The 21,107-nt window shown below is 54.2% G+C and overlaps 1 protein-coding gene across 1 annotated transcript; it reads right to left on the bottom strand.

Moving 5' to 3' along the window:
- Positions 1 to 16,919: 16,919 nt before the first annotated feature.
- R3HDML (R3H domain containing like) lies at positions 16,920 to 20,849 on the bottom strand. Its single transcript, XM_030963222.1, is given in 6 exon segments — positions 16,920 to 17,333; positions 17,435 to 17,550; positions 18,616 to 18,748; positions 19,259 to 19,349; positions 19,352 to 19,376; positions 20,589 to 20,849. Coding segments are annotated over 6 exon segments (759 nt in total). The 3' UTR covers positions 16,920 to 17,200.
- Between the last annotated feature and the right edge of the window lie 258 nt (positions 20,850 to 21,107).

The raw sequence follows: 21,107 nt of genomic DNA, 5'->3' as shown, positions 1-21,107 counted from the left end.
GAGAGGCAGCGTGTGCAGGAGAGCTGCAGATAAGGAGCAGGGAAGTTTGGAGAGCATCAGGCGGCTCACGAGGCTGGGGCTGTCAATGGGACGTGGTGTTTTCCTCCCAGGGCTCTGCTGACTGTTGTTTTCTCACTGCCTGTGTCCTCTGTGGGTCACCAGTGGCCCCTCCCAAATCCCTCACATTGGTGTGGAGGTCAAGGGCCAGACCAGCCAAGGGCACCATGCACTTCCTTTGCCCTGGAGACGGGCTCTGATGGAAGCACTGGCTGCTCCCTGGGCACTGTTGCTGGAGATGATGTCTCCCTTGGTGTCTCCCCTTGTCATCCTCGTGTAGTGAGTTCTGGGACAGCTTGCCAATGCACTTTGTCATGGCTTGTGCTGGCCAACAGGACCCCACAGCTCTGTAGCTGTTCTAGGTGGGAGATGTTCGAGTCAGCAGCTGCTTGTGGGCTGTTTCAAACACTTCTGGCTACAGAAGACATTTTGCCATTTTTACTCCACACAGAGAGACAACTCATAGTTGGAAGACCCCCATTGATAGGTGAAGCTTGTTCCCAGACTAGTTGCTCCAGGGAAGTTCAGCTCCCAGATCTGCTCCTCTCTCCTGTCCTCATTTTCTGTACACTCCACCCACTGTTTCCTATGTCAGGACATGGTTGCAAAAGAGACGATGACAGCTCTGGGGCTTGACCTGTTCTGTGCCAAGAGATTATTTAATTTTTATCTGTTGAGGAGCAGTAAATCCTTTTCCACACTGGCACATCATGGCACTAATTCTACCTATCTATATATCCTTGCCTGGCAAATTTATGCAAACCTAAAGGGGATTCCCTGAAGATAAGATCTGTGCTTCTCAATAGGTGAGGATCAGGAACAGAGTATTTAATAGAACATTTTTGGAAAGGATTCTGTCACCTACTGTGCTTGCCAACTCTGCATGTCCAGCAGGTGAGCAGGCTCCTCTCAAGGGGCTCTTTCCTGTTGCTTCTTGAACAGGGTGTTGTAGGATCAGAGGATAATTGATGTCAGAAGGGACCTCAGAGTCTCTGCCCCAGGCTCCTGCTGGAAGCAGGGCCAACTGTGACAGCAGCATGGGCTCCTTGCAGCTTTATCTAGTTGAGTCTTGAACACCTCCAAGGATGGAGAGCAGCCTTGGCAGTCAGCTGGTGCTTGACTGTCCTCATGGTTAGACACTGGCTGAACTTCTCTGCAGTTTTGATGCCCATTTATCTCCAGCCATGCACCCCATGAGGAGCCTGGGCCCATCTTTTGATGCTCCTGTGTGTGTTATGCTCCTGCAGTTCCTGCTGGCCCATCTCTCCCCCCTGCTGCAGGACACAGCCCTGCCTGCCAGTGGATCCACCAGGCACCCCAGTCTGGGGCTACCTCCAGATGTTCTGAGCATGGACCATGACCAGGGATCCTCCTGCCCCCTGTTCTCTCTCACAACAAATGCCTGGCAGTAAAGCCAGTGCCCAGAGCCAGCAGGACCCCCTCAGCTTTCATCGGCAATGCCATCGCTGGCCTGGCAGCCCCGACTCCAGAGCTCTGCTCCCTGTCCCTTACAGCTCCAAGGCCTCTGTGGAGCTGGGATATTTCACATGGTGCTTTTTTTCTCCCCCTCATGCCCACAAAGCTGAGATGGGCTCAAGTGTGGAACCTCTGCAGAGCAGCAAAGCCCTGAGCACGGCCAGGCCCTGCTCGGCCCGCCGCCATTTCAGGAGCGAGCTGAGGGGAAGCAGGAAGCCCAGGTACAAGACAAAGAACAAAAGTCCCAGGGGAACGTCACCGGCGTAGTCATCTCCACACATGCAAAGGTCCCTTCTGCCTTTTTTTTTTTCCTCTTTGAAATTTCAAATTCCAGTTTGTGGACAAAGTCCTGCCTATCTGAGAATATAGATCTCCGACCACTGACCAAACTCCACTTGAAGCAGTCCCGAGGACTGCTCTTCCCTTGCCCATGGATGTGTCTGCTCAGTCCTTGGATTTCCCAGGATCACACTGAAAATTTTGCACTGGAGCACAGCACTGGTACTTGCACAAAGCGGATTTTGTACTTAATGTCAGCAGCTTCCTTTCTGGGAAGAACCTCGGGAATAACCAGGTAGGAGCCTTATCACCTACAATTCATTTGGCCAGCCATTGCAGGGAGAAAAGGAGAAGGAGGAACAAGGGCTTCCATTGTGCTTGTACCAGCAACTTTAGCTCATCATTTAAGTAAGGGAAGGGGGAAAAAAAAGCAGCTTCAGAGGGGATGATAAACTAGAGGGAACATGAGCTTGTGGAGGCAGAGCCACTCTGTATAGTTAACTGATAACTCCAATTTGCCTCTTCCCTCTCATCTTTTCTGATTCTCTCAATTAAGCTCAACTTATTCTCATGCTAATCATTTCTTGACCTGTTTATTCTGCATTAAAAAATTAACAGAGAGCAGTTTACTGCATGACTTGCTCATGCAGAATTGCTACAGATTAGCAGGCATGCTTTAAGCCCCTACACTGATTCTTTTGGGTTTCACAGCCAGTCTGCACAGCTCGAGGATGAGCTTTTTTTCCCTGTTTTTAAAGAACAGCTTTTTCTAAAGTCAATATAAACCCCCCTCCTTTCATGCCATGAGTATATTTGCTCGGTGACTATTTCCAAATGGGAAAGATAAAGCCAAGGGCTTGTGTTTTGTCAGACTTTTTGTAAACAGGGGTATTTAGGCCATACTGTCAAACCCTCCTGCCTTCTACCTCAGCGTGCTGTGACTCCAGAGCAGACTTGTCAGTGTGATAATAAGCAGCTCCAAGGAATTTTTTTGGGGCTGGAGGGCTGCAGGTCAGTGCAGCTGCACAAGCCCCCAGCTTATGGGGCAGATCTTTGCCTCTGCTCTGGGCAATCATATGACAGACACACAGATAGGGGTCTGCTCCCATGTCCCTCCCCAGAATGTCCCCAGAAGCTGTGAGAAGCTTCCAGGAAAACAGATGATTCAGCAGAGGTTGTTTAGGGTCTGTTTGCCCCTTGCCAGCTGCACACTGCACATCCCTGCCCCAGCAAAACATTTTGTGAAGGTGAAAATGAGCCACCAGCTCCATCCAGGGAGACGGATCAGAAAGATCCAGCAATGAGAGGCAGGAGGAGACCACAGCCATGTGCCAGACCTTGCCTGGGGAAGATGCAATCAATTTTATCATCCTGTTCCACAGCAATCACTCTTGGTGATTTGCTTTCCCCAGGGCTGAAGTGCCTGTCTCTGTGGTTGGGGCAGATTTGCTGTTTGGAGCTGGGGGCAATGGCCAGGACAGACAAACCCTGGACAGACAAACCCTGGACAGACAAACCCTGGGCAGACAAACCCTGGGCAGACCCCAGACACACTGTCACTGATCAGCATGTGACATGTGCTGGCACCCCAGGCTCCCCAGCACAGCTCAGGGTGACAGAGGCAGCTCCACTGTAACCTTAGGCTGTGTCTGAACAGAGTTATCAAAAAGTAGCCAAACCTACCAATACTGTCCTGGTCCTCAGACCACAAAATCCCCATTGGGAGAATTGAGGCAGCTTTTGAGCATGGGGAAGAGTCACTTTAAAGAAGGTATAAGACTCTGCCTGAACTCCTCTCCAAAAGCAACATGTGCATTCAGACAAAGCCGGGATGATGCTGAGCCTGGAGGCAATTATTGGAGCTAAAATAAATAGCTGCTCTGCAAAAGTGGTGGGGAAAGAACTGCAAACGTGGGGACAGACAGATCATTTCAGTATATACTGCTCTGGTGATAACACTGTGCTTGCCTTTCATCCCAGGACTGCAGAGGGGTTTATTATCCTGCCTAACAAGGGCTCTGAACTCTTGAGGAAGTAATTATTATTTCTCCTCAGAGCTGTTATTATGCAAGAACAGAAAATGCGAGCTGTTCCCAGAAGGGTGGCTGTACTTGAAAATGCCAGGGCATTTGCTGATGTGTATTTGCCATCACTCTGTCTGCGCTGAAAGCAGCATCTGGCTCTGGGACTCTCTGCAGTTTTGCTGTTGTGACTCTGGAAATCTGTCTGCTCTGTTTTTATATAAAATCATGCAATGAGCCCAGGCCCAAGAAAGGAAGGGGAATAGATTCATCTTCTTCCATTACACCACAGGCTGCAACTTGGCCCAAGCTACAGCTCCCACCACTGATCCCACTAGCCCCCTTCAAACCCTACACCACAGGCTCTGCACTCCATCCAAACCCCAACCCAGCAGAGACCCAGACACTTTGCTGCTAAACACTCTCCTGCCTCTTTGGGAGGAAGTCCAGAAAAGCTCTGACTTTGCCATGTGCTGTTCCAGGTTCACTGACTACACTGGCAGAAACTTGGCTGAAATCTGGTGGTTTAAGCCCCACTGAAATGGGGGAGCAGGAGCCTCAGGGAAGCAGCAGCAGCACTGGAGAGAGGGTTTGCTGCCAGCAGCAGACACCTACTGCTCTCTGTGCCTTGCCATCTCACACATTTAGTGGCAGGGATCTCAGCAGCCTGCTCTGGACCTGGGGAGAACCTGTTTAGCAGGTGGGTGTGATTCCTGTGGGCCTGAAGTAATCCTGAAGCTTCCAAGGAAAAGGATCCCTACTGAGCTCACAGTCTGGCAGGCAAGTGAGTCTCTCCCTTCAGCCCTAGCAGATGTTTGCAGGGCTTTTAGGTTTCATTGACTTTATACATTCATTATACGCACATGAAACAGCCCCTGAATTGTTTCAGCTGTGGAGCAATAGGTGAAGGAGGAGAACAGCCAAAATCAACAGTGTTACACATCAAGTTTTACCTTCTTTTTTTTTTTTTTAGTATCTTTTTGCAAAGCTGGGTGCATCAGCAAGCCAGGCCTGGAAGTGACCTCCAGTGGCTGCTGGAGCTCTTGGGATCAGCCCTCCCTCAAAATTAAGGCAAAAGACTGCAATGCTGCTGAGGGATGGAGGGAGAGCTGCAACAGGGCAAGGGTGTCAGGGGACAGTCTGAGCCCATGGTCCTGGAGGAGGGCAAGTCAGGGGCAAAAAGCATCTCCTTGGACCCAACAGCTCCAGCTGCCCTGCTGCCCCAGGCTGGCTGGCAAAGTCAGGCCCAGCTGGGCAGCTGAACTTGGGGGAACGTCTCAGGACAGGGCCATGAGTGCCTGATGGGAGGAAGCATGAGGAAGGAGGGAGGCTCTGCAGGTGGGAGCACTGGCAGGTCTGAACCAGGAAAGGTAGGCTGGGAATGTCCCACCAAAAAAAAAAAAACCACACAAAGGGGTGGTGAGTTAAAATTTGGGAGATTCTAGTTTGTGGAGACAGAAGGAAACAAGTAGTAAAAAATGCTTTTTCTCTGCAGGAATGCCTGAGTAACCTATCATGTCCCCAATGTCCTCAATCACCAGAGCACAGCAAGGGGTGAGTGAGAGCCAGACAACACTCAGGAGCTCCATGTCCACAGCAGCTGCACGCCCCCCACACACCCTCCTGTGTGACACAACCCTCCTGTCCACTGCCAGAGAAACAAAACCACAGCAGAAAGCAAGGTATGGGAACATGGGAACACAGCAAGGGCAGGGGATCACACGTCCCTACAGTTCCAGAAGCCAGGACACTGCAGGGACAACTGCCTGGCTCCCAGCTAACAAACATGGGAACTGCTGATCAGCCTGTGAGTATTCAACCTAGGTCTGCAACACTGGATAACACTGTTGTTTGTCCCTTTACATTCCTGCAAGTCCCAGTGCCATTGGCCTCTTGTATCATAAAGAAATTAAAATATATTATGACCATAAATGACATCATTTGAGGAAATGAACTGCTTGTAGTAAACGTATCACGGGACGCTGAAGCCATGAACTCTCCTAAATCAATTTCCAGCTGATAAAAAGTGCAGGTACTGCTGGGAGCAGCCCCCAGCATGGGATGGTGGGGATAGTGACTGGGGGTGCAGGCTACCCCTGGAAGCACAAACCCCACCACCAGCACAAGCCCTGCTTGGGAGGAATTGCTCAAGCAAGAGGAGCAGCTCAATTTTTGCTGAGTCCCAGAGAGGAATGGAGGCTGTTGGGGTGTTTTGGGGATGAGGTTGTGTGAGGGTCCAGGGCTCGGGAAGCACCAAATATGTCCAAGTTCCTCACGGTGCTGGCAGTGGTGTGCAGGAACCTGGACATGTTTGGTGCACCCTAAGCCCACCCAGCCTCCTGGCCTCTACACTAAGGTCCCCGTGGATGCTGGGGCTGAGCACAGAGCTCGCTGAAGGGGGCCACAAAGGGGAACCCTAAAAACCTTTTTGGTAAGGACTCTGCAACCAGTAAGGTTTGCACTGGAAGTGTTTTTCTCTTAGTTACTTCTAAGCTTTCATTCTGGGGGCTGGGAAGTCCTGCTTCAGATCTGGCTCAGGAGCAGCGGCTATGCTGCAAGTGGCAGGATCTGTCCCCAGACCAGCTGAGGCTGCAGCCCAGGGCAGTAATGCCAGGCACTGGGAACTGGCCTGACAATGACTGAATCATTTCCCAGACAGCACAGGCAGTCACTGGGGTATCCATTGGATGCCAGCCTGACTCCACCACCTCTTCCCCCAGGAGTCACAGCACCCACCATGCTGCCCATGTGGGGGTATCTCTCTCTTGAGCCCCAGAACCAACCTGGGGACATGAGCCATCACCACCCACAAACCTGGTATGTGCACCCTGCACGAAGCAAAACAGAAACCAAAGACATGGGGGTCCCACACTCTGGGGACCAGCAATACCAGTGGGAATGAGCATATTTTGGCGGCTCCAGACCCACACTGGACACCCTTCATTCAATGCCCTTCATTCACATAAAGTCTGCAGCGCTGGTTCTGCAGATGCTTCTCTCCCTGCTGCAAGTGCTGGGGGAGCAGGGGGGTACCTGGTGTTTCCTGGAACAGGTGGTATCTGCTGCCATTCATCTTCCAGGGGCGCTCAGCTCCGTGGGCAGAGCTAGGGGAGTCTGGCCCCGGGCTGGGGCCGTGCAGCCGGTGAGCCCCCCGTGGGCAGCGGGGCACGAGCCATGCCCAGGAGCTGCTTGTGGCGCAGAGCAGGGACAGGCTAATCCCTTAATGCTGGTCACAATGAGATTTGATGGGGAGCAGCAGTTTGTGCTGCAGAGCCACAGGTTTTAAAGGGTTCTGGCCACTACCCGGAGGAAAATTATAAGGTGGCTCTGGGTCTGTGCCCCGCTGCCAGTGCCCGCAGCAGTGCCAGCAGCTTTCTGGGCCACCTTTCTGAGGTCCCTGCCTGCTCTCTGCCCTGCCACTGGGTTTCTTTAGGGCAGGAGTACCTGACCATATGTGCAGGCCTGGAGGTTGATCCAGAAATTGTGCCTGGGTGTGTCTAACAGCAGAGTGGGTCTGGCTCCTCAGGGAGAAGCTGCTTTTGGTTTAAAGTGTTTCTATATAAATAGCCAGAACACCATATAATTGAGCAGCAACCTTGGTCTCCCCTCCCAAATGACATCACAATGCAGGATGACTCAGTCCAGAGGGGAGCAGGGAGGCTGCTGAGCACCCAGAGTTTTCTTCTCTGTAGGAAGTGTGGTCTGGCAAGTGTGGCCAAGTGTTTATAATGGAGGAGGAAAATCGTGTGAGGGAATAGAGTGGCACTTCACTAGGGTTTCACAGGCACTGAGTGACTGGATTGCTGAAAGGGAGACCTGGGCACCTCTGAATTCAGCCTTGGGCTGCATGGCTGTGACCCAACTAGGACCAGGTCTCATCAGCCTCTATGTCCAGAAGAACCAACTCAGGGACAAACCCATCTGAAACACCCATTTTCCTGCATTTTCCTTCCTCCTCAGATGACTCTTCCTCCCAAGCCCACCTCTGCTTTTGCTGTGCCAAGGAGAAGAGAGCTCATTCCTGCCCTCCAGACACTGGGCCCCAAGCAGCACCTCAAAGGCACTAGTCTAATGGAGCAAAGCATTCCTAAACCGTTCCTGTGCTGTCTCCATGAGCTTCTGCTTCCACTCAGGCCTGCCTGAGGTATATTTGAGTTAATCTGGAGTGCCCCCAGTCAGCAGCTTCCAGAATGCTCCTGGTGGGTCAGGAATGGGGAGTGAGCAGCAGCTCTGTGCCCAGGGAGGGGTGTGCTGGTAGCAGGGGCTGATGCCCAACATTCCCACGTAGAGCAGGGAGCAGCATCGAGGGCTGGGCTGGGACTGAACTGTGTGTAACCCCGTGACACCTCCCTGCACCCCTGTATTGCCACACAGGTTTTAGTGGCTGGAACAGGCAAACACACCCAAGTCAACAGACATTTCTCCCAGACAATGGCAGTCTCCAGGCACACACCCATGGATGAGCCACAGGCAGCACTCGGCTCTGCTTCCACCACACTGGTGGCTGTAGCCATGATATCTTCTGAAAAATCCTTTTGCTAGGATCTTTTCTCCTGAGAAGCCAAGAGGCCTCAGAAACAAAATGTAAACAATAATTATCTGCTGCTGTGGAATGCAACAGGTGCATCTTTGATTGGTCTCATGTGGTTGTTTCTAATTAATGGCCAGTCACAGTCCAGCTGTCTTGGACTCTCTGGTCAGTCACAAGATTTTATTATCATTCTTTCCTATTCCTTGCTAGCCTTCTGATGAAATCCTTTCTTCTATTCTTTTAGTATAGTTTTAATATAGTGTATATCATAAAATAATAAATCAGCCTTCTGAAACATGGAGTCAGATTCTTGTCTTTTCTCTCGCCCTGGGACCCCTGTGAACACCACCACAGGTGGCAGCAGACTCTAGGCAGGGCTGTGGATCTGAAGCCTGGCTGTTTGTCCCCTTGTCCTTCCTGCCTCCTTATTCCACTCTTCATTTCCTGTTGCCACCTTTGGCCTGCCCACCATGAAACTCTGCACGAGCTGCTCCCTCAGGCATCCATCAGTGCTTTGTCTTTTCTTCCCTGCTGGGCCACCTCCACCTGAGCGTGCGGGTCCCCAGCACAGGATCTGCTCAAGCAGCAGCCCCTTACCATGGGGTATCAAGGCTTTGGGGACCATGTGGCAAAATGATCAGCATCCTTGGGAGCAGAGGGGGACAGAAGTGGCCGAGTGGGGCAGGAGGAGCTGGGCTCTGCCTCCATGAGGGGCACTGGGCCATAAACCCAGCACGGTGGCTGTTGTTGTGTGTTGGCAAACATGTTGAGTGAGCTCGACTGTTGATTCTGACCATATAAACCAGTGTTGTGGCACTTGTTCAGGTTTGTACAGGTTTTACAGCTCTTGTTCTGAGAAGTACCCATGTATTTGGTTTTGCTCCTTCCTTCAGGTCTATCTGTTGACATTGGCTCTCCTAACCAGAGCGTTGGGCCATGCCAGGAAGCTGTGTGCGCATCTCTCCTTGTGTTTCCCACTTTCCCAGGAGTTATCACCTATAAAATCTCACACACACCCATGGCTGGGACAGGTTTCTGGTGCAGAGGCAGGTGAAAGGTGTCTGCTGGTCCCCACAACTGGTTGGTGGGTTTGTGTTCCCTGTGCTCAGTGACAGGAGATGAGCCACCCACCCTGACAGATGGATGAGCAAAGCTGCAGGGAAGGTCCTGCCCTGGAATCTTGGAGTGGAGTGAGCAAAGTTTGAGTTCTGTAGGGCTCTGATGAAAATCAGGCTGTCAAACCAACTTGGATGTGCAGAGAAGGAGAAGATGCTCCCAGAGCACCATCACAGAGGATACGGGCAATGCTTCGTCACCTGCTATGGAGGCACACACTCTCACCCATTCCTACCTCCAATCCTTTTCCCAGCAGGAGCTGCCAGCAGCAGTTGTGCCCTCAGGGACACCTGGGTGCTGGAGGCTCAGAGGGCTTGAGCTCACAGTGATGGTCCCCATCTGTCTCTCAGCACCAGAGCTCCATTGCTGTGGGGATGCAGTTGGAATCCCTCTGCTGGCTGCAGGATTTTGGGATAGAAAGTCTGGTCCAGCCTTGCAGAGCCAGAGTCTGTTTGCTCCTTGACTTTCACAGCCACTTGCTCTGCCTGAGCTGCTCCTCCCACCCCTTTGGTGCAGTATCCTGAGCCTACCTTTATTTTTTGAGACATGTATTTCCTGAAGGGATTTGCTGAGTAATCTCTGTGGATGCTCAGGCTGAAGCTTGGACAGGAGCTGTTCCTGGGAGGAATTTCTTCTGGAACCCAGCTTTGCTCAGAGGCCCCAGTGCCTCTGCCCAGGACAGGAGAGCAGAGCCCTCAGCCCCGGGTTCACCCTACAACCCCTACCTTGAAATTCACCTTCTGTGAATATTCTGCAACATTTGCCATTTCCACATACATTTCTGCCAGGAACCTTGTTTGCTTGAATATTTGAGGAAAGCAAACAGAGAAGGAGCCTGAACACAAACAGTCATGGATGTTTTTTTGCAGTCTTTGTCCTGTTCTAACCCCAAGCCTGCCAGCAAAGATACTTGCAGGCATCCCCTGATGTACCCCTTGGCTCTGTGCCCCACTGCTGGCCCTGGTCCTGCTCCAAATACTGCTGTATCTAGAAGAAGCTCACCCAGCCCTTGCTGTCTGTGGGACCACCATCACTCACCTCCCCTTTGCACTCATGCTAAGTAAATATTTTTAATGCCATTTAAGAAATGTCAGCAGATGACTAACAGAGTATGACTGGCAGACCTGCACCAGCCCTGCTGAGCTCAGAACATTTCTCAGGCACTTCTCAGGCACTTCCTGAGCCTCTTGCTGCTCACCTTCCAGAGCTGGAGCTCATTTCCTGCTGCCAGCAGCCCTCTGGGCTCACTCCCCCTATAAAAATACCATTGTGTTTCAAGCAAAGCCGAAGCTGAGGGAGTGCTGCTGGCCCCATAAACGGCTGGAATGAGGTGGGAGAAGTCACAGCCCTGTGGGTAAGTGCAGACACCCTGTGACACTGAGCAGCATCCCCAGCTCTTCCCCAAGGAAACCTTCACCAAGCAGCAGCAAACAGCTCTGGGGAGCAGGCCAAGGTGCTAACACAGTGATTGTGCCTTTTGCATCGCAGCAAATACCTGTGCTTATTCCTGGCTGCACCAATACCCTGCTCAGGCACTGGAAAGTGCTGACCTTGCCAGCACCAGTGTTACAGCCACCCCAACATCCAGCAGGGATGGCCAGAGTGGGGACAAGGAAGGGGGCTGTGCCAGGTGTCCTAAGAGCCATCAGTCCCTGATGGCTGCCAGCCCTTGGACACAGAGACCAGGACTAAACAGAGGAATTAAAGAGCAGTCAAGGAGCAAAAGCTCAGTTCAGGTCATATCTAGAGGAAACTTGTAAAAAATTCAATGCATCTGGCAGTGAAAATTAAAAATACTCAGAAAATTGGCCCCCCTCTTATGTTTCTCAGTTGAAACTCTTGCCCACATTGGACCAGAGCTCCTGAGCAGCAATGACATCTGGCATTTTTCAGCTGTTGTCCAAAGCTGCTTTATTGAGCAGGGCCAGCCCTGATCAAGCACTGGTCCCTGCTGTAACCACCAGCCCTGGAGATCCCTGAGGAGATCCAAGATATGAAGGGGTGGTGCTGCCTGCACTGGGATTGAGACCAATTGCCCAAATCCTGCCCAAGTCTCAGTGGGAGGATAAAGATGGGTCAAGGGGCTCATCCCTTCCTCGCTGCCCAGGAGGAGATGTTCCCCTTGCCCCTTCTCCATCCTCCACCTTCTCACACAGCTATTTGCAGCTTCCTGCAGGGATTTAGCACCAGTGGAGCCCTCTCCAGCTCTCAGCCTGTCCTCTGCAGGTGCTGGTGAGGATTGTGAATGTGCCTCCAGCTCCAGGTCTCTCCAGAGCTGCAGCATCACTCCCTTCTCTCCCAGGGACCCCCCCAGGGTGCTGGGGACAGGCCAGTTTTGTCACTGCCTGGCAGGGCATCCTCCAAGTCATTTACACAAGGCACAGGTCTAATGGGAGGGAAAGAATTGTCCCCAAGGTGTCATTTAGGAAAAATGCTGGTGACAGTCTGGGGCAGGAATGGATGGGGAGGGTTGCAGTAACTGCAGTGGGAGGATGCTCTTACTGATGCCACCACTGCCAAAAGAGGGCCAGACCTGCCCCCAAGGCTGAATGCCAGTGCCAAGCTTCCCCATTAGAATGTACCCTTGGCTTCAGATGGATGCTGAAATCCTGAAGCTCCTAAGACGGATGGGGAGAAGGGAAAATCAGAAAAATCCTCCCATCTATCAAAAGAAATGGAAAATAACTCTGTGACACTCTCCAAGGCTGAAGGCTCCCCTGGAGGACCCAGGTGTGCCTCCATCAGGCATGCCAGCTCCATGGCCTGTCCTGCTGAGGGCTGGGAGCTGCTGGCTGCCAGGGCATCTCTATGGGCACAGCTGGGGCTCAGCACCACCACTGCTGTGTGAGCTGGGACTCAGCACCACCACTGCTGTGTGAGCTCCCCCACTGCTTTGCAAGGGAATAAACTTCCCAGTGACCCTGGGAAGGGTTTGGCCACCACTTTGCCATCTGCAGTATGGTGCATCCCCACTGCTGCGCCCACTCTGCTGCCCAGCCCCAGCCCAACCCTACAGAGCTGCCAGGGAAGGCAGGCACTGCCCAGTCCCCATCCCACCAAGCCTTCCTCACCTCTATTTGGATAACTTTTTCACCCATTTTATTTATGGGTGAAAAAGGAGGACTCCCCTCCTTCTGCCAACACTCTGAGTTTCCTGTCACTTTAGTCTAGGAGGCCCATCTTGCTTTTTTATTCTCATTATTTCTCGCTCCCCCTTGCCTGGCCCCAGGCTTGCAGCAGGTGCTGGCCAGAGCCTGCTTTTGTTGGGCCATGGGAGCAGATGGGGAGAGCAGCCACAGGTGGGATGGGCAGTGATTCCTCCCCAGCCACCCCACAGCACCTGGCTCTGCCTGCACTCACCCAAGCTCAGCACGTGGCTCAGTTACTGACTCTTAGACCGAAAAGTTAAAAACAGCTTTAAAAATGGTAATTAATAAAAATAATTGAAAAAAAATTCAAGAGAAAATTACTGTCAGAAATTATTACCTGCCTGTGTTTAAGGTCACTGATGTGCCAGGGCTGGCAAGTGGCCGTTCACATTAGAGCCAGCTGCAAGTGGGCAGAATAACTTCATCCTAAGTGATTAAAGAGCTTGTTCAGCTCCTCCTGTTGCATGTGCCAGGCAAAGCTGGATGCTCACTGCAGAAATGAGGTTGGCTTTGCACCCTGGGGCAAAGCTGGATGCAGGCACCCTGGATGTGGGGACAGCCAGACCTGGCCACCCTGCACCACCAATCTCCCAGGCCGATGGGAACATCCCTTGAAGCTCCCCTGCTCCTGCAAATGAGGTGCAGGTCAGTCCCTGGGAGCTGGGTGGCTCAGGAGCCATCTCCCACCAGCAGCAGGGGCTTCAGCCTGGGAGATGCTCAGCACTGGCTCCTCCTGGGCCAGTTCCCACTCCAGGATCTGACCCTCTGCCCATCTCAGAGGAATCAATCCTTCCTTTCACCAGCTCACACGTGTCCTTCACCACATGGCTCCTTGCACTTTGTCCAAGCAGCACCAGCTGGACACAAAGATACAGCCTGCACTAAACAGGCCAAAACCTGGACAGTTTTCTGGGCATTTTCCTGCTGCTGGCTCCTGCAGCTCAGAGGCAGGAGTGAACAGAGCTCCTCCAGACACCTGGCTCCTGCAGGCTGGGGATGCACAACTGGACAAAAGCAGACTAAAACTCAGCATTCTGTAACTGCTTGATCACCATTGCCTGCTCCAGTGACACTACAGCAGATCCTATATAATTCCTTTACATTTCCATTGCCATAGGCCATGGACCCACCAAAATGCTGACATGGCCTGTGTCTGGCCATGGCTCACCATGGGGTGATGTTACCTGAAATAAAGTGATCTGCAGGGTACTAAAGTGCTGGGGGCTGGGGCAAGGAGACACATGAATGCCACAACAGAGGTGGGTTAGGGCTGGGGGTGACACCTATGAGAGGCTGCAGGCCTGGGTCAAGGGAAGCAACCATCCAAAGAGAGACCATGAGCAAAGTGCAAGAAGGTGGTCTGGGAGTCCCACAAGCCCTCCTGGGACCTGGGTTTGCACACATAGTACCTGGAAAGTGGGCTAGGCAGGGGCTGCACACTTGTAAAAGAGAAGAGGAGCAGGACATGAAGAATAGAGTGAGGAAAGCAAGGTAGTATGATGGGAAGCCCCATGAGGTGTGATGAAAAGCCAGAGGAAGCGATGGAGAGCCCTTGAGAATGATGGAGAGCCATGAGGATCTGATGGAGAGCTATGAGGAAGTGCTGGAGCACCATGAGGATGTGATGGAGAACCTCTTAACTGTGAGACCTCAGCTGCTGAGGTCTTACTCCCCAGCCTGGCCATGCCCAGGGAACCAGGGTTCCCAGAACACACGGGACCAAATCAGCTGTGTGGGGATGCTGCCACAGAGGCACAGTTGTCCCATCCTGAGGATAACCATGGGCTGATGTCAGCCCAGGCAAGGCCACCTGTCCCCAGGGGTCCACCTGCATTTGTTGGCAGCTGGCATCTGTCACAGCCAAGGAGCACAACACGGGGCTGCTCCAGGCTGGTGCCCACTCTGCCACGCCAGGAGCACAGACACAGGCCTGGCAGGCATCTCGCTGTGGCCAGGTGACCAGGCAGCATTGTGCCACCTGATGCTGTGCCCTGCAGAGGCTGGAGGCTGCTGCTTGTCCAGGCACTCCACTCCCTGCTGGGAAAGCTGCCCAGCCGTAACGCCAGCCCTCGGCGGGAGCACAGCACTGGCAGGTGCCCGCTGTGCCCACTCACAGCCCGGGCATGCCACGGGCCACCTGCAGCCTGTGTGTCCTAGGGCAGCACTTCACCTCCTCTAAACTGCTGCCACTTCAGCTGTGATCCCAGCAGCAGCAACAGCCCCTCTGCCAGCACGTGGGGCCGCTCTGCTCCCGCAGGCACGTGCCTTCCTCTTTGGGTCAAGCAGAGTGAAAGAGAGAAAACGCACATAGAGGATTTACATCACATCCAAATCAGCCAGAACCCTTGTCCTGTCTCCACCTCCAGCCTTGCCTGAGGCGGGGGGAGCACGGTGGGGCTGGGGGCTGCTGCTGGCCGCTGCCAGCCCCGCTCCCCGAGCGACGCCAGGCCGGCAGCGCGGGCGCTGGGAACGCTGTACTCACCATATGGAGCCTCCATCTTAGCGCTTAGCTGGGTGCCTACATTGACCATGTCTCGCCGGCTACCGCTATGGGGACTTGGGGCGAAAACCAGAGGAAGTAGAGGAATAAAAAAGAAATGTAAATAAATAAATAAAAAATGTCTCTCACTAAGGAACTAGGTGAAGGCAGGAGGGAGCGCGGAGAGGCAGGGCGAGGAAACCTGCCTCTCCTGTTATCTTATTGATTCGCTTAATCAGGGCTAATGTGGGTGGAGATGTTAAATAGTAACCAAGCTCTTATGGAAACCAATCTGCAAGGTGCCGTTGCTGTAGCTATAGTAACTGCTGCCAAGCTAGAAACTCAAACACGGCTTTTACTGGACTCTTTTGGGGCTCCCGCTTGCAGATGGTGTCAAGGCCGGGGCAGCCGCCGGGCTGGGGTTCACCCCTGGCCACGGGGAGTGGGGGCAGCTGGATCCAGCTCTGCAGTGCCCCAGGTGCTGCTGGGTTTTGTGCCATCACCTGCCCGAGGTGGGAAAACCAGGTGTGAGCCTGTGTACAGCAAAGGGAAAACACAGCATGGGGGACCAGGGGCCGTGGGACAAGTGTAGGGACTGGCAAGGGCACAGCAGAGCCTGGCTGAGGCACAAGGGGCAAAATGCCCAGGCCATGAGTCGGGGCTTGTCTGCCTGGTGCCAAACCGGAGATGTTGCTTGGGGATGCTGTGGTGGATGCAGGGTGATACCCTGAGCACAGGGTGCTTGCAGCTCCTCCCTGTCTCTCTCTGTTCCACAGCCACTTTATGGTCATCTGTGCTCCCTCTGAGACTGCTGCATCCAGGTCCTCATGGTAGCAGATGTGCAGATGGGCTCCCCACGAGGCTGTGGCAGCCCCTGTGCCACTGGGGGCTCCATGACAGGAGCAGTCTGAGCTGCCAGGGGCTGTGCTGAGACCAGCAGGGCCATGTGCAACAAGTGTTGCTGAAAGGACACCAAGTACGTGGGGAATCCAGAGCTGAAGCTGAAAAAATTATCCATCAGCACAGAGCCTTCCATATCTCCTTGTACATCTCAGGAAGAGACCAGGCTGGAGGAGGCACAGAGGGGTCCAGTCTCAGGATCCCCCCAACACCTCAGCTGTTGAAACCCTGAAGCCCTGAGGGGCCAAATTAAGGATATGTGCTCCTCTGGAATGGAAAAGCACATCCCAAGGGAGCATGCAGTGGGGAGAGTGCTGCTGGATGCAGAGGGCTGCAGCACAGGAATCCACAGCTGGATGCTCAGATCCGAGGACTTGTAATTCAGGAATCCCTGAGTTTTCTGAGTGCTGAGAGGTTCTGGAGAGGGAGGGGATGTGGATAATGGGGTGCTCAGTGGCACTGGGGGTGAGGTAGAGCAGTGGGATGGTGTGGGACAGCATGGGCGGGACACGGAGTTTGTGGCCCTTCAGCGTCATCACCAGCCCGTGTCCCAGCAGTGCTGGCTTCTCCCACACGATGGAGCAAAGCGCCCAGGCATCTCCTGTGCCCGTAGCCCGTGGCCCCACTGAGGGATCTGCCCCCCTTTGCTGCTTACACCCCAAACCAGAGCAGAGGCACTGGCTCGGTGTTACCCCGAGGCTTCAGGCTGCGAGTGAGGGAGAACCAACACAAGCATGGGGGTCTCCAGGCTGCTTTATTGGGGGGCTCAGAGCTGGGGGCGCCACGGTCAGAGGGGCTGCTGTGAAATAGGAGCATGCTTGGGGCTCCCCACTTATCCAGCTGCTCACCACGAGGGGAACATCTTGGAACACTCACACCAGCCTTAGCACCGGGCGGGACAGTGGGGAAAACCCCCTGAGTCTGCAGAGCAGGGACCATGCCAGCCAGCCCCACTCCCTGCATGCACCCCAAAACCATCCCCATTTCAGAAAATAGGGACCTGCACTGTCCGTAGTTCCCCCAAAGTGGGAAGCAGCCAGACAGCCCTGCTGGAGACGTGTGTTAGAAAAGCATTTTCCTATGTGGCATTAGGATGAAGCAGGTTGGACAGCCAGGCTGCCGGGGGTCAGTGTTATAAATAATTCTTGTTCACCCCATCTCCATTGCCAGGGCTCCTCCTGGGGCTGCAGCCCTAGAACCAGCTGACTTGGTTGGATTTGACTCCGCTGAAGCACATGTTGTTGGAGCAGCCCCCGCCGTAGCTGGGGGGGCAGGCTGAGCACGGCCGCCCCACCTTGTAGGGCGCTTCTCCCAGCCAGTTACCCCTAAAAAGAGAGGGGGGCATCACCTCTGAGCATCATCAGCCCACTGCTGGCACTGCTGTGGGGAGGGAGGATGGCACGGGGGGCTCTCCCCAGTCACTTACTTGATGGCATAGTTGCACACCAGGAGGATGGCGTGACGCCACGTGCTGCCCCACACCCGCACGTTGGCACACGTGCCCAGGGCACAGCCCAGGCGGCTCGAGGTTGCCCACACCATCTGTGCCAGGACAGAGAACAGACACTGTTGTGTCCATCCACCCAGACATCCCACAGTGATAGCCCCAGGATGCCAGCACAGGGCTCTGTTCCCCCAGGGAATTGCATCCCAGCTGCCCCAATCTCTTTGGCTGCATGCTGGCCCATCACAGGCAGTGCTTTGTTACCAGAGGGTGACTTTTTGCTCTCCCTCTCCTACCTGCAACCTGCACGGCTTTGCACCCTTGCCAAGCTCATCCATGAGCAGCAGAGTCTGGATCACTGCTCCAATTTACCCAAATTAGCTCCTAAACCTCACACTGAATCACGGCCAGCAGCTTACCCTGCACAGGGAGGTTGGGCAGAGACTAAAGCTCCTCCTAAAGCCTCTCCAGGTTAAATCTCTTCCATAAAACGTGTATATTGCCCATTTGCAACCAAGACAATCCCTGAGTATCTTCATGGATGAGCCTCATGGAGATGCAGATGCTCAGGTAAAGGTTGGAGCCATGAAGAAGAGGTAATTAGGGGTTAGCACAGCTCTGCTGCCAGGCAGAGAAACAGAGGAGCTTTCCACCTTGTGCTGGCCAGGCTGTGTGGGGATGTGCCAGGGGATGAAGGGGCTGCATTCCCAGGGAGCCAGAAACAGCTGGGTGCTATGAAGCTGTTCCATTTCAAAGAGGATTCATGCTTGGCAAAAGTACAAAGCAGCTTTTTTTTTTTCTCTTCACCACCTTTAAGTTGCCAGAGGTGCAGTGAGGAGAGAAAGGCCAAAGGAGAGGGGAAAAAGCTTTTCAAAAAATTGAAACCGCCTTGTTAACTGGCCAGAAGGTCCCAGTTGCTCCTCCAGTGGGTTATGAACCCCTGGGACCTTCCTGCAACAGCCCAAATGCTGGAAAACGCAGGGTGGGAGGACATTGTCAGCGTCCATCCAGCAGACACACTGCCAGCTGCCAGGGTTTGACCTGCCTGATCTGAAGCTGGAGTTGCCAGGTTTGACCCTGGATCCCAGCTGCTGCTGGCAGAAGAGCTGTGAGCTGCACAAGGCCCCCCTTGCGCCTGGAGCCCGGGGGGCTGCAGTGCTCACCTGTGTGTAGTGGCTGCAGACGGAGCCACTGCACCTGGAGGGGCAGCGGGGGTTGCACTCCCGGGGCTGGGGGAAGGAGTAGTGCTGCTTCTCCTGGTGCCAGGATTTCACCATGTCCAGGACAGAGCGGTACCTGCAACGGTGCTACAGCTAAGGTGGACCTCCTCCACATCAGGGGTCATGGGAGAAGGAAAGGAAGGGAAAGATCCACAATGAGGAAGTGGAGGAGAGAAATGGTTTGGTGCCAGGGCTCATTGGGAACAAGCATTCCTGGGGAAAAGGGGGTAAGGACAGCCAAGTGCCAAGCCCACTTGTGCTGGAGGCCAGAAGACCAGAGACACCTGAGCACTCAGCCACGTGGAGGAAATCCAGGACCCTTACCCCCCTGGTCTAGGTGCCTGGCAGAGAGGGAAGTAATGGCAAACTTCCCAAATGAGCAGCAGGCACCTCTGCTTTCCTGTATTTACCCCTCTGCAAGAGCTGGGCCCTCCTCCTCCCCCCGGTGCCTCTCAGCTCTATCTCACTGTGCAATGCCAGCTCAGAGCCCCTCTGCTCCTTGGCTGAGGGGCGCTGCTGCTCCTCCTGCAGCACCGTGGGGTGTGGGGGTTTCCCAGGAGCTCCCTTGTGCCTGCAGGGCACTCACCTGCCCGATTGGATGGAGAGGTTCTGTCCCACATACTTCATCAGCTCGGGGGGGCCGTGGTCCCACAGGCAGCGCGCAGCCCACGCCTCGCTGCCCTGGCCAGCCGCTCATCCCACACCTGGCCAGGGGAAGGAAAAAGGGCAGGCAGTTTTGGCTTCCCAGAGGAGGGAAGAGGAGAAACCTGCCCCCTTGTGCTGTGTGGGCTTTCTGAGCACCCCTGAGTGTCCAAAAAAATAGGACTCATGCATGAGACCAGAAAACGCCCAGGGGAAGGAAGCACAGCAGCATATCCAGGAGCCATTCCAGCTGCTGCCACAGCTCTGGACACACAGCATAGCAGAGCAGGGACGCCCTGCAGCGCTGCAAGCCCTGTGTGTGTGATTCTCTCCAGGAATGAGCTCCTGCACAAGGTGGAGCTGAGCACAGGGGTGAGACCCTGCAGCCCTCACAGCTGTCCCAGCCCTCAGTGCAGCCCTGACCGGTGAGCACAGCTGGTTCCTTCATGCATTATTTACAGCTCCCTCACCCATCCTGAACGCCTTTGGGGAGATGCCTGTGTGAGTTGCTTTGGAAGGCAGGAATTTAGGCCAAGCAAGAAGCAGTGCAGGATGCTCCTGGGCATGTCTGACCTGCTCTGGTACCCAGCAAGCTGGGCTGCTCTGTGCTTCTCCAAACCACATCCAGGGACCACCCAGCTGCTCCCTCAGAGCTGGTCCCCTTCCTGGGAGCAGAGCAGCATGTGGCACCTCCTGCCCTCAGGTCCTGCCCTGTGTAGGCTGGAAGTAGCTCCTCTTGGAGGACCTTTAGGGCTGGGTTAGGGTTTCCAGGCAGGATGGACAGAACCTGGGGAAAGCTCTGCCCAGGGTGACCCTCATCTGGAGTTGTCCAGCCTGTCAAGGCTGTACATCCCCTCCTTGACTCAGTCCTGAACGTTTATTCTTCTGGGAGCTGTCACCACTTGGAACACTCAAAAGGGACCCTGGAGATTGTGATGGGATCATCTCTCATGGATGCAATCAGGGCAGAGGCTCCTGCCTGGGCTTTGGGTTGAGACCTGAGCTTTTCATGCTTGTAGCCACCTCCCAGATGTCCCAGACACAGGCCCACAGATCCTAAATCTGCCCTCATGGGGACACATCTCTGTGCTGGGACTCCATCCCTCCTGCACAGAGGCTGCATGGGTCTGCTAGCCCCTGGGACCCAAAAAATCCCCCAGGGCACGTGTTCAGCCAGGAACCTGACATCCCTCCTAGGCTGGGGCTCCCACATCAGAGGTGAGCCCCTTGATCCCGCCAGAGCTGTTGGACCACCCTGCCACAGCCCAACTCACCATGTATTCCATATTGGCAGCGGGGGGGGACACCTGTGCCCGCACTTGGTTGTGGTAGTCCAGAATGACACCCATGTCCTGGGGGGACAGGAATCTCTTCCGCCGGCCCCGCGGGACCCCCTCGCCCCGGAGCGGCCCCGCGGCCACGCCCGCGGGCGGGGACAGCAGCTCGGTGGCGTTGGGCAGCAGGAGGGAGCTGGACAGCTGTGTCACCCAGCAGCCCAGGGCCGTGAGGTACAGGTGCAGGTGGAGCACGGCCATGCCAGCCCGCCCGCTGGGAACAGCCGGCAGAGTTCTGCTCCTGCACGGAGTTAGGCAAGGACAAGGGGGATTGCTGGTCCCTGCTGCTGGTGTGCAGATCTAGGAGAGAAAACAGCACAGGCACCACTCAGGATTGCAAACACCATGCAAGCACCATTGCCCAAAATAAGGTGGAAACAAATTTTCTTTTCCCCTATTAATAATAGTAGTTTTTCCCTATTAAAAATAGTAAAATTTAAAATTAATCTCTTTAATAAC

This window comes from Camarhynchus parvulus, chromosome 20 (genome assembly GCF_901933205.1).
Source record: "Camarhynchus parvulus chromosome 20, STF_HiC, whole genome shotgun sequence".
Lineage (NCBI taxonomy): Eukaryota > Metazoa > Chordata > Aves > Passeriformes > Thraupidae > Camarhynchus > Camarhynchus parvulus.
This window is presented reverse-complemented; position numbering and strand designations above follow the sequence as displayed.